The sequence below is a fragment of the Passer montanus genome, unplaced genomic scaffold (assembly GCF_014805655.1).
Source record: "Passer montanus isolate IOZ18808 unplaced genomic scaffold, ASM1480565v1 scaffold40, whole genome shotgun sequence".
In the NCBI taxonomy this organism is placed as follows: Eukaryota; Metazoa; Chordata; class Aves; order Passeriformes; family Passeridae; genus Passer; species Passer montanus.
In genome coordinates this window covers 2461832-2481831 of record NW_024368819.1, presented here as the reverse complement: position 1 = coordinate 2481831, position 20000 = coordinate 2461832, and the positions used below count along the sequence as shown (strand labels likewise).

At 45.1% G+C, this 20000-nt stretch overlaps 1 protein-coding gene across 6 annotated transcripts in view; it reads right to left on the bottom strand.

Moving 5' to 3' along the window:
- The window catches only part of MEIS1 (Meis homeobox 1), a 108042-nt gene that overhangs the window by 85847 nt on the left and 2195 nt on the right, over window positions 1-20000 (bottom strand). For all 6 annotated transcript variants that reach the window (XR_005628618.1, XM_039718926.1, XM_039718927.1 and 3 more), the window contains exons 2-6: window positions 19454-19680; window positions 17741-17882; window positions 17172-17222; window positions 16315-16365; window positions 14775-14921 (exon numbers count right to left, since the gene is read on the bottom strand). Coding sequence is in view for 5 of the 6 variants with exons in the window: in XM_039718926.1 (XP_039574860.1) it covers window positions 14775-14921; window positions 16315-16365; window positions 17172-17222; window positions 17741-17882; window positions 19454-19680 (618 nt within the window). In the remaining variant the exon portion in view is untranslated. The remainder of the gene's footprint in view (window positions 1-14774; window positions 14922-16314; window positions 16366-17171; window positions 17223-17740; window positions 17883-19453; window positions 19681-20000) is intronic.

Sequence of the window (20000 nt, the reverse complement as noted above, 5' to 3'; positions counted from 1 at the left end):
AATTAGCTAACACAAGGTAACATTAATACAAAATGAGAGAAACCATTGCCTTCTGCTTATATTAAATATAATAATAAAACTGATTTTTTTCAGCACCATGCATATTAAAGGGAAAGAAGAGCTTCTGGCCAAGGAACCAAAGGTTTGGCCATAAGTACATGAATAAAAGAAATGGCTTTCTATTACAGGTGATAAAAATTGTACTCAGCATCTTTTGATATATATCTTCTCAAAAGTTTTGTGAGCACAGCCCTCTTGTGGGCTCATTTGTGTTTGTGTAACAACTGGAGATGGGAAACAGCTAATTCCTTTACCTGTTGGACAAACCTTCACTCCTCCAGGCTACCAGAGAATTGGCTGCAGGTATAATCTTTCATTCCCTTGCCCTGGAGGAACAGAGCTGCTGCCAGCAATTTGTCAGCATAATTTGGGCTTATTGTTCTTCTTCTGAAGTTTTATCTTATTTTCTTTTTCTAAATGAAATACTTATTCATCACAAAAAAGTAATGTACTATGTTTGAAGTCTTCTTCTGATTTTCTTAACTCCTACCTTTTAAAAATTTTCAACTGCATGAGGTTGAGAGTAGTGACCCACCATGTTGGGAAATAGTTGTGCTGAGTACAGACATGAACTTGAAGCAAAAAGTGGGGGCTGATTTATTAAGTTATGGCATCCATCTCCTCCTACAAACATAACCCACCTATTTAGCAAGGATCTACTTTTTACACAGCTTATCCTCCTGGTTGTTGGCCATACTGATGTTCCCAAACTCACTTGGGCAAAACATTCAATACTGCTGCTTAATACCTTAAGTGTATAATCCATAGGATGGATACTACATCTACAACTGCATGATAGACAGACCTGATCCTTGCAATCCACAAGTCTTATCCCTCTTCACTTCTGGGGGGAATGACTAACAAGAATCCTCAGGTGCCTGTTCCCCATCCAGCATATAAGAAACCTTTAGATTTTTCTCTTAATTGGGAAGAAAAATACAAATTGGTGTAGAGGAATAAAAATATACCTTTATAATTCAGAAAATATAATGCCATAATTTCTTAGATCCTACACTATTGTTTAAACAAACACAGAATTAGGGAATGGTTTGGGCTGGAAGGGACCTTAAAGATCATTTAGTTCTGACCCCTTGCCATGGGCCAGGACACCTTTCACTAGACCAGTTTGGAATTTTGGGCACTATGAAATCCAGACTCATTACTAACTTCAGTTTCTGAGAGGACCCACTTATTGCTTTGCCACCTGAACATCTCCTAGTGGGACTAACCAAGGCTGATAGCAATCCCACTTCCCAGCCTGCCAAAACCAGCTGGGGACACCATACCCAATACAACCAAAACCAAGAGGGTCAGAATAAATCATACATGTAGAAACTTCAAAATGCTAAAAAATATATGCTTTTTAATGCCAACAGCTCTTGCATAATCTGTTTCACGCAGCTTTGATTCAAAGGTGAGTTATTTTTAATAGAACAACAACAAAGGCACAAGGATTGGGTTCAGATGGAATAAACGGTGTTGCAAGGGAAATAAGGGAAATTTCTAGAGAAATAAGGTCGTTGAAATGACAGGCAGGCGATAACTCCGCCTGCAACTAAGCAGAACAGCGAGGGTGACTCGTGCACAGATGGAAACCTTTGCAGCGTTAGAGGAGGCAAGGCCTGGCGAACTAAAAAGCAGAAAAAACTCTGCATGGAAGTCTCAGCCCTGACCTGGATTCCCTTCCTAGCCCCAGAAAAGTCATAAGCTTTCTATCTTTAGTTTCCCCTTATTGCAAGTGAGGGTAAGACTCTTCTCTAACTCTTCACAGCTGCATAGGAAAAATAAGATATAAGCTGTCATTATGCACACAACATGGGAGACAAATAGACAAAAGGAATGAGAGTGGGTATCAACATGAGTACCAGAGAGGATACAAAACTGGAAATAAACAGGACCTTTGCCATTGATTTTCACAAGACCAGGATTTTACCTGAAGGGACAAAGGCACAACTAATACTGCACACTGTCAAAGGTCACCAAACCAAGATCCACCCAACAACACCAGCGCTCTCCATTAGCTCTGCTGTCATGCCTCAGCGCTGACCCTACCCAGGTGTGAGGTGCACACTATGTACCCAGGGAGACATCTCTAACACAGCACAGCCTTCTGACTCTCTCTTTACCCTGAAAGCATGGAGGAAAAGAGACCATGGCAGGGAGAGGAAGGGAAAAAGCCTGATAGTCCTAAACAGGATGAATGGAAAACGCGAGTGCAAAAGGACAGGGTGATAGTGCTTTCCAAAGGAAAAAGAATAATTAGAAGCAGCAAACATAAACCACAAAAAATAAAGGAGAATGAAATGGAGATCATCAAGACTGGGCGGGACATAAAGACAAAGAGGAAGGAGAAAAACCACAGCTCCTCTCTTCCAGAAGGCACCAAAGCCCTGTTGACTCTGCAGGGGCAAGACTTGAAAAAAATCCATTTGTGCATGTTTGTGTGCACACAGGGCTGCACGTGTTCACAGCTATGCAGAGGCCCCCTCAGACTGGGCTGCATTCTGTCAGAAGCACAGCTCCAACACCTTCTGCCTATGCTGAAATCAAACCTGCTGCACTTGGGAAGTCATCTCCAAGGTCCTGCCAGGGGGGACAGCATGGGCAGATGGACTTTTCTTTGAGAAAGGGCTCTAAAAGCACCCAAGAAAATTTCTGGCAATAACAAAAGCAAACAGATTTTAGACACATAGACTTCAGGGTTTGCTTCTTGCACTGGAGGTTGCTGCACGTGGTAGCCTTGATGGACACCTAAACAGCAACAGCCTAATCACAGTGGACCTTAACATTGCCTTTTTTTTTTTTTAAATCCCAGCTCAACAGTAAACACTGCCGGCCCAGCCAGGTTAACTGAGCCAGCTGATGGTGATGCAGGGTTTTTGTCTCCCATACAACAAACATTGACTAGTACTTTCTATTTAGAGCAATCCCGCATTGTAAACCTGTCTCCTCCCTTTGATAAGAGACGTATCACTAGATAGCATTAATCCCTGGCCCTTTTCTGACACAAGGAAACACAGCTTTGCAGTCAGGAGATAAAAATCACTGCTCCACATAGATATTTTTTTAAAGTTTACATATCATGCAGAAACATGCACAAAGTCAGCCCCAAACAATACCGCTATATCCAGAAACCTGGTGTGCAAGTCCTTGAGGTGTGTCAGTCCTCCTTGGCTCCTACTACATATAATAAGACTGGAGAATTTTCCACATCTTTCTAGACCAGGAAAAAGGTCTTCAGAGACTAATAAGAGTTTCCTGTTCAATATTTCATGTAATGATTCCTCCAAAGGTGTAAACAGGAAAAGTGTCTGCCGTCCCTTCCCTTTATTGCGTTTATGTGTTAAAAGTCATTTAGAAGGGGATCTGCCAGATGCTCAGGTACAAATGAGACAGCACAGGCTGTCAGATGACTGGCTGAGGTCCCAAAACTGGCCTACCCAGACAGACTTCTGGCAGGAGGGAGACCTCAACCTCAACTTTTCCCACCTTCTCCCTTCTGTCCCAAAGAGGGCAGCCTCAGGGGAATCAGTGCTGCAGAAAGATGTGCTCTTCATCCTGAATATCTGGACTCAGCAAAGATTTACTTACAGCAAAATTACATCTCTAAGCATTCCCCTTACAGATTTTTAGGGATTATACCCTTCAGGAAGACAAAAATTAACCCAGTGGGGCACCTGCTGCAAACTTTTTTGTATTATTTAAATGCAGGCTCTGACTTCCAACACCCCATCAGCCCAAGGGGCTTCTTAGGAAGGGAAGGCACAAGCACAGCCCTTGTTCTGCAACAGCCATGCTTCCTTCCAGCTCCATGGCAAGCAAAAACCCTGAGCTTGTGTCACAAATATCAAATGGTTTTTTTAGCTAACTGACAACAGACGCCATTCGGAGTCAGCATATTTTGATTACGGCACACTGTTCACAGGATTCAAGAGCTCGCTCGCCTTGCATTGTTGTTCAACACCAAAATTAAATTGCAGTATAATTAGCTTTGCTCCAGCTACACCTTTCTGTCTGGATGGATGCGATACCTGCAAAGCCTGTGTTAGGTATAAAATGTGTTCCTGATTATAAAATGTTTGCTTAATCTTGAGGGCACCGCCTTGTTTTTTAAGGCCCTCCGCAAGTCACGCACTCCAGTACGTGCTGCCCGTTATCTCCAGAAGGCTTAAAACTGGAATCCCCGTGATTCACATTTTCCAACGCTCATGGCCAAACCCGTCCACAGAGCAGCTCCTCCACTTTCTCCCATTTCACAACAAGCCAAATCTGCAGCGCGGCTGCACCGCTCGGCTCTGCGAGCCACATGCCAGTGAGCCAGTGGCCACAAAACACACCGAGCCCCGGCCGCGGGAGCCAGAGGCCAGTGAGCTCCAGGGGTGGTTTGCCAGGCTGAGGTGGCCGTGGCTCCCTGATGCCTCCACCCGCTCATTGAGGAGCGGCTTGGAAGCACAGCTAGCTGCCAGAGTCACACAAAAATGCTGGGCTGAGAGGTCTGTGTGGTCCCACTGCACCTCCCAGGGAGCTTTGGGAGTACCCAGTGGTGCCTGTAGCAGCACAGGGCTCATGGCATGGCCCCACACGGATCCGTGCCTCAGGCCAGGCAGACCTCGGGACAGGCCACCACCTCACAAATGTTTCCAGTCAACCCCACAGCTCTGCTCCTTCTGCAGAAGACACCAGCAGCACTGCTACCTATTCCATCCAGAGCTTTAGTTTATTCCTGTCCTCTTTTAAATACTTTTCTAAAATGCTAATTAGTGGAAAATAGCAGAGGAGGCCAAAACCAAAGCATAAAGCCACCAAAAGCAAAGTTTACCATCAGCCTTCCAATTCAGCACAGTGCTTTCCCATGACACCAAACAGAAACATTTTGCTTTCTTGGCAACATTTTCTTCAAATTATCCACAGAGTGATATAATTACTATAACATATCACCACTCATTCTTAAATATCTTCTATATATACCTTGCTATCACTAGATGGCATATAAATTAAGATATCAACCCTACCTGACGATAAGGGAAAAAGAGAAGTAGAAAATCTCGGCTCACAAGCACCTAATCGTCTCGCTCCAGAACCTCAGCAACAGACCTGTGAAGAGAATTCGCATCTCCCCTCCTGCCTCACACTGTCAGCAGAACAGCATTCCCCACCCCTGCCCCTCCAGCATTGCTGTATCACTTCTCACTCAAAGGATCTCTCAAACACTTGTCACTGAGGGCTGAACGTCAGCTCGACGCGCACATGTGCGTTTAAGAACAAAATTAATCCTCCCTGCGCATACTAGTCATGTGCATACCATCACTCTGGCTTCACAGAAAATAGTAATGAAAACGAGATCCCTCATAGGAGTTAGATTAATGTAGCAAGACACATCTGTACATACCCTGCTTTTTCTACATAGCTGTGCCACGAAGCACTGCCACGGGCCTCACGGACATGGGGAAAGCACAACGACGTTCCCACAGTAGGTGGAAGCCACGCCAGTAAAACTGGTTGCACAACAGGGAGGAGGGCCAGGAGCCTCCAGGGGTAACACAGCTGCAAAATCCTCCAGGCAGAGAGGGGTAAAGGAGGGAACAGCTCAAGCATAGTGCCTAAGCTGCCACCAGTGCACATGAGAATCTCATCCCAAGCATCCGTGCAAATATCGGGAAATGACGGGAAGCTGCCTGCCACTGACTCACGCATGTTTGAAAGGCTTCTCTCCCTGTCACCCTCCTGTCACAGTATGCCCAGCGGTGCCAGTCAGCTAGGGAACCCCTGCCCATGTCAAGTGCTGCCCGAAATGCCTGTGTGAGCATGAGCAAAGGGGAGAGCAAAGCTGTGACTTCAAATTACCTCCTGGTGACATGGCTGTACCCATCACAACACAGCAGTGACACTATTCCCCTGAAACGCTGCACAACAGTATGCAAGAGAAAATTTATAAATTGCAAGCCACTGGGACACTCCCCTCACCAAAACATTTGGCCAACTCTACCTATGCAAGGTAACTCCATGATGCAGGTGCGAGTGCAGGAGCTCGGGAACCAAAGCATCTCTGCGACTGCACCCCAAGAAGAAGAGTGCCCTACACTGGCTCAAGCCTAAAACCAAAGTGTCGCTTACTGAGCATGCTGTATTTGTGTCCCTCCAAGGCTTCTAGCAAGGTGTTGACTATCGTTAATGCTTAGCTCACGAGATTAATCCAAATACCAGCAAGCAGCCACTGACCTCCATGAGAGAGCACACACCTCGGGTTGCTGCTGAGCACCAGCAAGCAGGTGCTATCCCAGCTGAGGGATATCCCTGCACACCCCACCCAATGCAACAGGTACCACAGCCCTACCAGGGCCCAAGAATTTAATGTCCACAGATCAAACCCTGCTTGCACTGGCAGAGCTGGCCCAGGTCCAGTGCAGGCCAAAACACCCATGAGACAATATGTTCTATCATTTCTACTTGCACAGACACTTATAGCCCTGCACCCCAACAAAGCCATGGGGTTTTAAATCTGCTCTTACCCTCCCTTCTCCTGAAAGCTACGCAGACTTAAATGGAATTATTTAAAGCCAGTGTTAAAAACACCAGCAATGGTCTGACCTCAGCAACAAAACTGGACCAAAACCTAAAGGCCAAATGAATGAAAAGAAAATTACAAGGTAAAGTTTTCCTTCCCTGAATGTGTGCCAGCTGCAAGACTCTTACGTTACATCGATGCAGCTTTCCAAAGTTTAAATACAATAATTTTCTGTATTAAGGGCCCAGTAACCCTAATGAAGGCATAATTAGGCATTGATGCCATGCCCATATGAGAGAAGCTTGAAAAACTTAAACTGTGAATGGCAGGATTAATACTGCAGCTTTGCATTTTGTACAGCTGTTTGAATACAGTACTGCCTGTGATGGCATCAGCTGTTGCTTTACTCTGAGTCAGTACTTCTGAAGTTAAAACAGGCAGTTCTTTTAAGCAAATAAAGAATTACCTCGCTTATTGTTGGCCAGTTTACTTCAGCAAAGAAGGTCTGGATGCATATTTGCTTTATATTAAAAAAAAAAACCTTAAAAAAACCCCAAAAAACCAGAAGAATAATTGGCCAAATTCAAAGTCCGATGATGCTAACAAGAGAATTTTAATTTACTGCAATGGCTCTTCAGGATGAAGAACTAGGTAATGTAGTTTTGGAGATCATCTGCCCAAGTGGGAATATCATATAGATGCCTGGAGAGTCCTTGAGAAAACAGCTCACCTCAGTACTGATTGAAGAGGAAACTCAATACTTTGGTGAAATAGAATTCTGTATTTCTAGGAAAGGCTCCAATAGCAAATTGCTTACTAATGCAAGAAGCCTTGTAAATTTTATTATGAATGAAAGGAGCAATGGCAATCGTGTGACATGCCACAGCGTAGGCACACATGGCCGAGTCAGTAAAAAGTAAATAAATAGGTTACTTATAAGCTCTAGAAGACACCTGAAAATATCTCTAACAGAAACTCAGGCTCAGTGAACTTCAAGAAAGAATATAAAACAGCTCCAAAACTATCTTACCATTTTTTTTCCCCACCAGGTGAACTAGTTCTCTTATAGGCTGATATTCAATCTTGGCTTCCTTATTGGAAATATCAGCCGAAAAAAGTTAATCTATATTTCTTCACTCTTTAAAAAATGACTTACCACTGGAGAGGGAAGAAACTATCTATGTAAGGAGCATGTCAGCCCGATGCCAAATTCACCTGGGAAACACAACGCCTAAATCACCCTCCCCCGCTTCGCAGCCTGGCCAAGACCTTGTCCCCACCACCTCAGCCGGATCCTTCCCCAAATCCCTGCCACCACAAAACTTTCCAGTTCCTTTCCCAGGCAGCATTAATGACAGCATCGCTCTGGAGCAGCGGGAGCAGGAGGAGAGGAGGGTGCGGAGCCCCGGCTGGGGCGATGACGGCGCCAGCGGCTAAGTGCTGCTCTGGAGATGAAATATGCCTAATGAAAAGCTTACCTAAAGCTCGCGGGGAGCCAGCGCCCGGCCGGCCCAGCCTCTCCAGAGCGCCGGGCACGAGGCCGCCAGGACGCTCGCTCGGGAAAGACGAATTAACTAAAAGTTAATGTGGATGTTCTCATTCAAAAGAAAAGTGGCCTACTCCAAAGGGGATTAGGCTAAAGTGAACTAAGGCCACTTTACTTCTGAATGAGAGCATCCACACAATAGTCCAATGCACTTTAACTAATGCACTTTAATTTTACACCCAATCAATTTGTCTTACCTCTCCTGAGTGTCCTTGTGTGGACAAACCCAGAGATTCATCGAGTTTTGAGGCCAGGCAGGGAACATTAGATCAACTCATCCCACTCCCCGTGTGTTATGGACCATTGCCTTTCACAGTTATCCCTTTATTGATCCCCAAAACTCATGGATGACTTACGTATTACCTCTGACGGGGGCAGGGAGGAAACATTTCTTCAATGGCCTGGATTTTAAGATACTTGCAAAATAAAAACCATTTGCAAAATAATAAGACGCCATAACTTTCAGCAGTCCATCCTGTTGCCAACAGAAGAGGCCAAATTTGGGCAAAAATCCATCCTACCTTCTCTATGCTCTGCAAGTTCCTAAGAAAATGGCAGTCTCTGTATTATAACTCTTAAATCTCTTTTGTTTTTTAAATTGCAAAGAGACCCTTTGCCCACAGGGCAAACCCACTTTTTTTTTTTTAATTCACCTCACCAACATTTAAATTTTCAGCATTTCCCCAGACATTTATGACAAATCTCAGACTCCCTTTTCCAAAACATAGTAACCCCCAAAAACCACTTGCTGCCTGCGTTATTGCTTTCGTACACACAATGACTCATGTGAGCCTGAAATCTCCACATCGCTCTTTACGTCTTGGCTATGTATTTATCAAAAATAAATAAATTAACCCATGACAGCAGCAACCAGTGAGGCAACTCAAGGAGTTGAGATCTCAGGGGCAATGGGGTTCCCCTGTGCCAGCAGCCCTCTTGCTAACAGAGACCAAGCCCCCACCGCCACTGCTGAGGGACTGAAGCTTTCTAGGGATCCCATCTAAATTAAAAAAGGGAATCCTGAGGACACTGGCCTGATGGGATTCTGCTCTCACCTATGCTCCAAGTTACATCTCAAAGGGCAAAAATAAGTGAAAGTGAAAAGGCAACCACGCTAAGCAGGCCGAAGAGGAGCTGAAGCAACGGCAGAGAAGCTTTATTCCAGACGCATCACAGAGTATCGGCAGTGCGTTACATATGGAGCCGTTCACCAGCGGTGTAAATACACTCAAAGAAGGCCAAACACAAAACTTGTGCTCTCTTAGAGCTACCCCCCCCTCCAAACATTGCTACAACTGCAGAAAAAAAATAAAAATAAAACCACTAATTATTCCCAATTTGCCGTGTAAGTCAAAGCCTTCTCTGAGAAACAGAGCATGTGGAGAAGAAGGTGGAACACCAAGGACGTGAGATGACACTGCAGCGCACCCCAGTCTCTCCTCTCGCACAACCCTCACCAGGAAACAATTCCAGAAACCTTCAAAAACGTCCCTGACCAGAAACAACTCTCCTCTTTATTTTCTTAAACTTGTTTAGATTACACAAGATAGATCCTAACTGCATGTTCACGTGACCAAAAAACCCCAAACGCAGAAATGCAAAACAAAACAAAAGAAAGATTCCCTAATTTAAAGTAGCTGTGCCACATTTTTAGTGCTTTTTGAAGTAGTATTTATCAGCATGATGTACACTTACTCATTTTGATTGAGAGCAATATAATCTGATTTTTTTAAGGTCTAACATTGCCCATGCGGGGCTGCACTAACCCTTCTGCATGCAGAGCCCATTACCTTTATTGCTACCTGCGGACCAGCAGCCATAGAAAAACTCAAACCCTCGGCCATAAAGGTTAAACTTAAGGTAAAACTCATTTTTTCATAACTTTCAAGCCTCCAAGTTGCCCCAAAATAACAATCTACAATCCCTAATGCAGACACAGCGAGCTCTGGCTTACAGGAATGCCTTGGGATACGCTTGCAAATGTTTAGGATCAATCCTGAGGTTAACTAGGGTTTAAACTCAGCTCTGTCAGGTCTGATGTTAAAAGAATTCCCCAAAAACTGGGAATTAAACTATCCTTTACAACAAGAGCTGACTTCAGTATGGAAAACTTTACATGGAAATTATGCCTGAGCATGCAACTTCAGGAAGGCACTCAGCTGTAAGGATGGCCCCTTTTGGGTTCTTGAATGATTAAAAAATAAAAAAGAACCCCAAGGATTCATGAACTGAAATCATAAACTAAAGAATATATATTCAATCTTATGTCTACACAACAACGTATTTACTCACTTAAAGAAATGGAGAGCAAAGAAAATCTTATTTTGCTAATACAATTTCAGCCACAGTGTATCAGATGAAAACATGTCTGGAACAGAAATTAACGTATGCTATCTTCACATAAATAGCCTGCCAAACTGGGACATAGTAACAGCTTCTAAATATCACAGCAAAAAATAATAAATATTACTCAAAAACAAACAAAAAAGGATTCACTGGCTCAAAGTGACAAAGTCAGAGGAAGAAAATTAAATTTCAAGTCTTTTAAACATTATTTTATTGGTCGTCCTCAGAGTCGTACTTTGCTAAAACTCCTTTATTATTCAGAAATGAATTCTACCTTGCATCCTCTGCACCACATCTATTATTTTGATGCCTGTTCCTCCAATATGGGAGCACATATCCTAAAGGCAGCAATATTTTTAGCTCTCCTCTTTAAAACCATATATGGTTTGAAAGTACCTGTGAAGAAGTCCCAAAGTAAAACAGTATTTCTCAGTAATTTTTTCCCTAAGGCACTACTGTTGTATTGGCTACAAGGTATAGCTAATATATTTGAGAATTTGGAAAGTTAAGTCTAGTCGTAACCGGTCGATGCCTTGAACAACTCTACCACTTTCACCTATGTTTTATATTGGATTCCAGTTTATGATTCTTTCTTTGTAAAGAACATATTTTAATTAATTGTTCCATTAAAAAAAAAGAAAAGCTGCTATCTGCTTTTTTGTTAGAGCAACTCCGCAACTACATGCATTAAAATAAAATCTATTGCAACATAAATAGAGGTGTTGCTTTACTATATACCTGTGTCTATATGTGATATATTATCACCCAAGAAGGGCCATCTAAAACGTCACAGTTGCAAACATTTAAGACTGTAACAAAAATGACTGAGACTCCAGTATCAGTTTACTATCCTTCGACAATTTCCCTGACAGTGGAGTCAAATAATGTTGAATTATGGACCTTCTTGCAGGAAGTCTTATTTCATGTTCATTTTTTGATCATTTCCCTCATAGTTCCTATAGGAATTTGGCTCTTCGTCGATTTGCCTTTAAAAGTTTCTGCATTTGTAATTGGCTTGTGCATTATTAAATCGCACTTTTTGTCAAGCAATGCTACTGAGGACAGACTCAACAAGTTTATTTTCAGTAAGAAAAATACTGTTTTGTCCCTATAAAATCTATCTTGCACAGCTGATGCATTTTACTTGAATGTGGTGGGTACTTTGTACCACATTTTCCTTAAAGAACTTTCTAAAGGCTTTCTTGTAGACACGCTCTTGTAGGAGAATTTTACAGTTTGGACTAGAGCACCTGAGTGCCAAGGTGATAAGGCTTCAAAAAAGCAGCCCCACAGTAATAGCTCAGGATTACCTACGAAACTGAATTTCTCTTGTCGGACTGCAGGCAGTCTTTGGGCTTTTTTTTTTTTTAAATCAGAGGGAACTTTCCCATACACATCACACAACAGCTGTGTTCTAAATCTTTCTGGGCTCTGACAAACACTGAAAATTTAAACATGCAAATGTTTGAAAAGCTAATGATTAAAAAAGGTTTATTTTGAAACTTTTGAGGATGACTTCAATTCTTCAGCTAGGTTTTTTTAAGTCCTGGGGTCTGGATGATTTTGAGTTCAACTCTCCCCAGCAAAAAGCCCAGGCTCCTGCCTTGTACTTGGGAGCTGTGACGGTAAACACCGACACTGCAGGTCTCACCCTGGCAGGCAGTGGGGTCGAGCCCGTGGGAGAAGGATGCTATTTTAGTGACCTAGTGCCACTGAGCTGGTTAAATCACTGAACAATGGTTAGTGTTATAGGGCTTTACTTTGCAAAATCTAGCATTAGTGTCATTGCTTTCTATTAACCGGGGGGACTTAAAGGCACTGCCTTTGAGGGGCCTTTAGGGAAAGAATAAATAAGGGGAAACCAATAAATTAAAAGAAAAAAACACCCTGTTAACTGTAACCTTTACTACCACAATATAAGAAAATGTAATTAAATCCATAATAAAAGCTTTTACATACTTACTCTTTTACTACTCTCCAAGCAGAGCCGTGGGCAGGCGGGGGGCCCCACGCCCGCAGCCAGCCCCTCGCTCCCAGCCCTGCGCGCCCGCGCATCCCAGGGCCGCGCGGCCATAAACGCGCCCTGCGCAGTCACATCCTAATTAGCCGCCCCGGCGACCAGCACTCAACACCTTATTATTGAACCATTAGGGCCCCGATACTGCCGGCCGCGCCGGGGCCGGGCTTGGCATCGGAGTTTACCGGAGGGGACTGCGCATCCCCCGGCGAACCCCCCCGCCGCCCGCCCGATCTCCGCGGGCCGCGTCCGCCGCCCCACCGCCCGGGCAAGGGGAGCGTGGAAAAGAGTATTTTTGCACCTTTGGGAAGCAAAGCCCCGCTCCCCGCGCAGCTCCGCGGGCGCGGAGGGCTCGGTGGGGGCCGGGGCAGCGCTCGCACAAGCGGGCGTGCCGGGGCCGAGCCCCGCGGCCGGGCCGCGCAGCGGGAGCGGGCACGGCGCAGCGTCCGCGCTCCGGGCAACAAAACGGGGGGCGCGGGGTGGTGGAGAAACACACCGACCCCCAACAACCCCAAAACTGCAGCTCTATTTCTTTAGCTTTCACTTTAATAAAATAATGATTCGTTGGGAAAATGGGGTATAAATCTTCATTTTGGAGGCAATTAAAGTGTTGATTTCATTCGTGCCCCTGAGCAATTCTTGTAATTTGCTCAAATAGCTTTATGTACCCAGCACTCCAGAGCTTTTAGAAACCCATTTTCTAGTTAGACTTGTTGGATTACAATTTTTATTCAACATCAGCAAGCCGAGCTTCTCTCAACTAGACTCTGGCTGGAGGGTTCCCCTCGCTCTAAGGCACTCCGTGGGGCTGGCGGCTCCCGGGAGCATCCTCACCAGCCCCGGGTACCTCCCTGCCACACCACCCTCCACCCACTCTGCCAAGCTTTTTCCCTTGTACAGCAAAATAAAAAAAATCCCTTCAAAGCAACCTACCTATGTGCACATAAACCCCTTTCTAAAAGTTCATGCCTTCCTTCAAGCCTGCCTCCCCTGTCACAAACCGACAGCCTTTGGCAGACAGGAGAAAATATTTCAGATACTGCCCACATTGCAATGCAACGCACCTTTATGTCGGTAATCTATAAAATAACTCCCAGCTGACAGTGCCAGTGATAGCAGCAAAGCAGCTGAGGAAACTCCTGTCTGCTTGGCTGCGCCTTGCTTGAACAAAAGGAAACCTCCAGAGTCAGGAGCAGATCACTCCTAACACTATATTTACGTAGCTGATCAAAAAGAAGAAATAACTTGAGGGGTTTCACCAGGGATTTCTTTTTCACGCGTGTGCTTGAGGTCCCCTCTCTCACAGGCAAAGCGCTGCTACCCCTCGGTTCAGAGCAAGCAAACAGACCGCGAAAACCCCACCGTTTCACCCAACTCGAGAAAAAGCCAAATCTCAGTCACTACCATCATCCAGGAGCTTAATTGAGATCTGGGCACCTTCTGCATTAGCCCCAAGTGCTCCCACGAAAAGGCAAGGACCCGTCTGCACCCAGTGGAAGGAGGAGGGATGGGAGAGGGGACAGCCAGCTCTCCCCACTCAGCTCACCCGCATTTCCCACCCCGCTGCAGCCGACATTAAAGGTCTGAACCATCCCAAACAAAACCTGGACAACCGTCACAGCCACGCGAGGCTTTGCTGCCTTGGTTTTGACTATATTTATTTTTTAAAGAGAGGGCTTGAAAACTTAAAAGATCAAGGAAAAGAATTTAAAACCTGAATCCCATTTTATTTTCTCCTTTTTTTTTTCCTATTAAGTAAAATAAAATGGGCGCGTTTGCAGCAGGCAGGCGTGCACAAAGCAATGTTCACTCAAGTCTAAAAGCGTTCGGCCAAGGAAAACTGACAAGACGGACTAATGAACCGTAGAGACGGGAAGAAAATAGCCAGTATTTGCTAGATTTCAAACCCTCTCTGTCTTCTCTGGACCACCTATCTCGGATTTTATTATTATTTTGGTCAACGACTCCAGCCCTTCCTTCCCTAAGCTACCAAGAAGCCAGTGATTCACAGATACCACTTCTATTATTGGAAAGGGTAAATAAAATAAAGACAAAAATTAAAAGCGACAAGAAACAGGTCGAGTTTGCAGGCGATGCTTTTACAAGCTCATCTCGCCAGGTCGAATCTGGGAGCAAGCCTTAATGAAGCAATAATAGCCACATTATTCAAAAATTTTCATTTCGATGGAAATTTATCTAAAAGGGACTTAATCATATGCAAATAATAAAAGGAGGCGTAGTGACCCAGCAAGCGATCTGCATACAAATTTTAGCGTTGTGCGACGTTGGCGAGATCATACCTGATCCGTTAGATTTGCTGATCTTGTTATGTCTTCACTGTCCGATTTTGATCCGCCCTCTCTATCGTCTATGACCAAATCGATAGGCATTTTTCCTTTCAAACAGCTAATATACCGGTGGCAGAAATTGTCACATAATTCGTGTACCTACATTATGACAGAGGTTAAAAAAAAAAAAGAAGAAGAAAAAAGAAAAAGAAGAGAGGGGGAAAAAAAAGGAAGAAAATATAATCAGGAATACATAAGTAAAATTGACAAGTGCAACCAGTCTCCCCCCTTTGCCCCTGTGACATCAAAAGTCCTAAATAGGGGAAACACACTGCAATTATCCCCCTGAGACCTCTAGACGCATCCAGAATTAGGAATAACTTTCTTTTCTCGCAAAATAGAGATATCCCAGAAAATTGACAGTGACAAGATGATTCACAGGCTACAACATATTCAACACCCGTGTTAAATTCATCTGCTCCCGGAGCTGTGGCCATTAGAGAGGTGACCTGCATGGGTGACATTTAAGGTAAACTATTTAATTTCATCCAGTTATTTCATCATAAACCCTTTCCAAAGGGGTATGAGGACAGAAAAAAGGATTAAAAAAAAAAAATCCACATGCACTGGGCTGAAATACATTATAGGCATCCATGCCCTGAAATCCCCAGTTGCTCTGATAGACTTGTACCTGAGCCACCTTTATTAATGGGCAGATTTTAACACATTTTGGTAGAGCGAGAACAACCTGACAGTTATGGTTAGATAAAGTGACTGAGGCTCACAAGAAACTTTTCAACTATTTAAAAACCTCTCAAAATGTTTATTTTTAGGAGAAAGGGAATTCTCTTCTAGGCCAGCTATCAATGACACGTAAAAAATCCTCAGGAAACCCAGAGCGCACTTCCAATTTAACATGAGCTCAGATGACACCGCCTGCTTAGAAATTAGCATTCTCCCTCCTAAGATTTCTAAAACAGCCAACAAAAAAATCCTGCGTTCAGGCTGCAATCTCTTTCTTCTGCTCGGAGGTGTACAATATTCCCAGGAACAAGAGACAGACAGAACTATCAACTCTGCTTTGTCTCTGCAAAATGTTACAGGACAATCCGCGCCCTGAGCCTGACCTGCAGATGGCTCTTAAAAAAAAAAAAAAAAATTCCCCTTTACAGCTAACTGCAACCCAAGTCTCTTCTTCACCATCACCAAGAAAAAACAGTATCTATTTTTTTTAATCACAATTTCAGGGGCTTGACTGAACTAACCATTTCGAGTCTCATCTGCGGCACCACAGAACTGCAACTATTTATACAAAGCCAGCAAAGTATTACAATGAACACAAGGCCTGGGCGTTCGAGAGCTCGGTTTTAGAGGCTGAAATTGTAATTAAACTGCGAAGAGAAATGGACGCCAAGATTGGTCTTGACACTAATTACCAGAAAGAAAGACATTTATGCAAATTTACCAGAAGCCTGAACTTCAGCAGTACTGAAACGGAGGAGGAAGAAAGGAGGGGGGGGAAGGTAGAGGGAGAGAGAGAGACAAAAATTACCTTCTCTAATTCCAACAGATGAAACCTTAATACTTGTATGGCTTGAATCATCTGCAAAGACACAAACAACACGAGCATTAATCTCATTCCTGGATTTGGGGATATTTCCCACAGCCACCTCGGCCGCACTTTGTAGCTTGACTTTTCTCTAGTAGTAAATAAAAAGTTGTTTTGATTTATAGCAATAACACTAAAATTTAATAGCGGTGGCTTTGTGCGCTGTTTAACGAGAAGCGACCTAGAGTTAACAAAAAAAAAAAATCCCAATTGCAACGAAGCAACTGAATTATACGGATCATAAACATTTCTTAAAAAAAAAAGAAACAACCCTCTAAACACCACCATTGGCTCCTCGCTTTGTGAAAGCGGGTGCAGGACTCCTACAGTGGAGGCAAAATATTTATCCTTAACGGGGGAAGGAAAGAAAGAGAGAAACAACCTCATTTTCAGTGAATTTGCCACTGGTGCATCTCCAGCGATTGTAATCCTCTCTGTTTCCCATCGAGCTGCTTAAAAGGTGCGTGGAGGGGCTGGTTAGAGTGGAGATAAATCCATGCTCCTCTTGGGCAGGCAAGCTCACCATCAAGCCCGCCAGCTCCTCTTTGGATGGGGTTTTCCTTTATGTATATCCTTATGGGATTTTTTACTTCCAAGCAATTACCACACCATGTTTACTTGTAAATATAAAAGTAATCACTGTAACAATTGTAATTTTTAAAAATCCACGTGAGAAATTTTCAATTTAGCACCACCAAATCACCTCTCCAGATGACACAGAAGTTTTAAAAAAAAATAATAAATAAATGGGAAGGGAAGGGAGGGTGGGGGTGGGGAGAGGAAGAAGTGTTAACTCTTACCAAGTTATCCAGTTCGGGATTAGAGGAAAAGAGGGGTTTCTCTGCTCGGATCTAAACGTAAGAAAGGGAGGAAAAAAATAATAATAAAAATGATTTGAAATATGGAAGCAGAAAAAGCAGACGTTATTATTTCTTGCTTCATTACACTGTCGGGTCCATTATGTAACCTTCCGTGCAAAGCCCTGACTGCTGGATTTAGTACATCAGCCAAACACTTGAGCAAGTGAATCAAATACACTGAAAAATACCTATGGAGCTTCCCCGGCAGAGCCCGTCCCGGCTCCCGGGAGCCGCGCAGCGAAACTCCCGGCCGGGCACAGACTGCTCCACTTTATCCATTTTTTAAGGGGGACAGTAAATGCCGAGATTTCCTGATTTTTTTTTTCTCGTGTTTTGTTTTGGTTGGGGTTTTGGGGATTTTTCTGTTTAGGTTTTTATGCCTCTTTCAATAAGAGAGGGGGGAGGGGGAAACGCGCATCTTTATCTCAACAGAGACTTGTTTTTCTCGATACGATTTTTTTCCCTCTTTTTTTTTTTTCTTTTACTGTTTTCAACCCGGTTTTGCTGACCTGTTTGGCGAACACTGCTATGTCTTCATTGAAAGACTCAGAGGAGCAAACATCGCCTCCCGCTACCCCGGGCTCCCTGGGTGTGCATGTAGCTAATTCACATTTCTCAAAAATCAGTGCTAAAAGAGGGAACAGGGGGTGTCTGAAAGAAAATACAATAGTCACACACACAGAGGGGGGGAAAATATCATAATGAAACAAAAAAAAAAAAAAAAACCAAAAAAACCCCAAACACAACAATAGTTAGTCCCACAGCAGCGTGCATGGGGAAGGGGGCACCCACAGAGGGGGCTCCGGCACCCCCCGCCGCCTCCCGCAGCGTCCCGGCCCCTTCCCACAGCCAGCCGGCCGGCAGCCCGGCATCGCCCCGGCCTTTCGGCACTGCCTGGCCGCAGATATTGTTAATACAACCTTAGGACAAGCCAAGAATAAAACCCAAGCCGGTTCCAGCAGCCATTTTGAATTAACTTTCCTTGTCTTTAGGAAAAAAAAAAAAAAAAATAGAAAAAAATTAAAATCCCTGGGCATACACTTCTGCCTCTCATGCTTTTAATTCCCGCTTTCTGCTGGAAGATTTGCTGGGAGCGAAAGGGGGGAAGAAAACAAACCCAAACCAACAGAAAAGCATGAAAAGAAAGAATCCCCATCCAAAGGGGGAAAAAAAAAGGTGGGAGAAAAAGCCCTTACAGGCAGCCAGCAGAGCTCCGACCCACTGGCCAAGCCGGGCCGGCTCCCTCCGGCCTGCCCGGCCCTGCGCCCCGGGGCTCCGCAGCCGCCGGCCCGCGGGGGAAGCCAGGTGCTCCTGGGCAATCCCAGCCTGGAAAGCCTCCCCGAGAGAAAGGCAGCGTGTGCATCTGGTTCCCTCGCCCGTTTAATAATTTAAATAAATAAATAAGCGTGGGCGCACACACACGTATATATATGTATAACAGGGAGTTGTTGGTTTGTTTTGGTTTTTTTTTTTTTTTCTCCCAGGGCTTCATACCTATTTTTTCCCCTCTGGGTACTGTACACCACCGACTTTTAACCAACCCTTCAGATTTCTGATAAACCGATAAAGAAATCGAACTCTATGAATTTTATTTTCCTCCCCCTTCTCCTCACTGTCCTGAGAGTGATTTTTAAAGGCTCCTTAAACTTCCCTTCAAACTCCAGCTGGGCAGATACATTTTAAAAGCATCTGCGCCCAGTGTAATAACCCCGTCAGCTCCCATCTCAACGGCCTAGAAACTGCTTTACAAGTTGCCACATTGAGAAACATTCAATGCTGTCGGATAAAATACTTGGGGGGGGGAAAAAAAAGAAAACTAAAAGAAAATTTAAAAATAAAAAGTCTTGAGAGAAGCAGCTCTTGAGTTCTCTCAGCGCAAGGAAAGACGCATAAGGTGGAAAGTTGGGCAAAGCTCTCCAAACTCTCCCTGCTCCAAAACTCCGCGCACAGATTTACCACCGGGCGCAGGTTGTGCCCTGGGAATATTATTTTCTGCCTCCTCCTCCCGCGGTGATGCCTGCCGCCCCTCCAGCAAGCTCCTTTTCCCCCGAGCCCACGGGGACCCCAACCCCGTCCTCCCCCCGGCCTCCCAAAGCAACAACGACACGAAATTAGGAGCGCGGCCCTTTTCCGCGCAGCGCTCCGCATCCCGCCCTTCCCCTGCCCGCGCTGCCCCCCGCCCCATCCCGCGCAGCCTGCGCGGAGCCCTGCGCGGCACCCACCCGTAGATGGCATCTTTATCTCTCTTGAGGGCGTCGTTGACGGAGGCGCCCATGGCGGGGGGCATGGCGTTGGCGTGGGCGGCGTGCGGGTACTGGTGCGAGTGCAGCGGCGGCCCGTGGTTCAGGTGGTGCACGGGCTGCATGGGGCGGGCGCCGTGGGGGTCCCCGTACATGGTGGTGGGGATGCCCACCCCCTCCATGCCGCCGTAGTGGGGCAGCTCGTCGTACTGCGGGGCAGAGAGAGCAGACAGGGCGTCAGGGGGAGGCGGGGGCAGCGGCTCCGCTGGCCTGTCCCCCCCCCACCCCCGCCCGGGGATGAGCCGCGGTCCCCCCCGAGCGCGGCCGGGCTCCGCCGCGCCGGCCCCGGGGAGGGAGCGGAGGGGCTGGGCTGCTCCGGCCCGCAGCCCTCCGAGTCTGGGGCGGAGGAGAAACAACAGCAGCAACAACAGCAGTATTAGTGATAATAATAAAATAAATAAAAGTGGGGAAAAAAAAAAAAACCAACCAAAAAAACAACCCACCCCAATCCCCATCCCCAAAGTTCCCC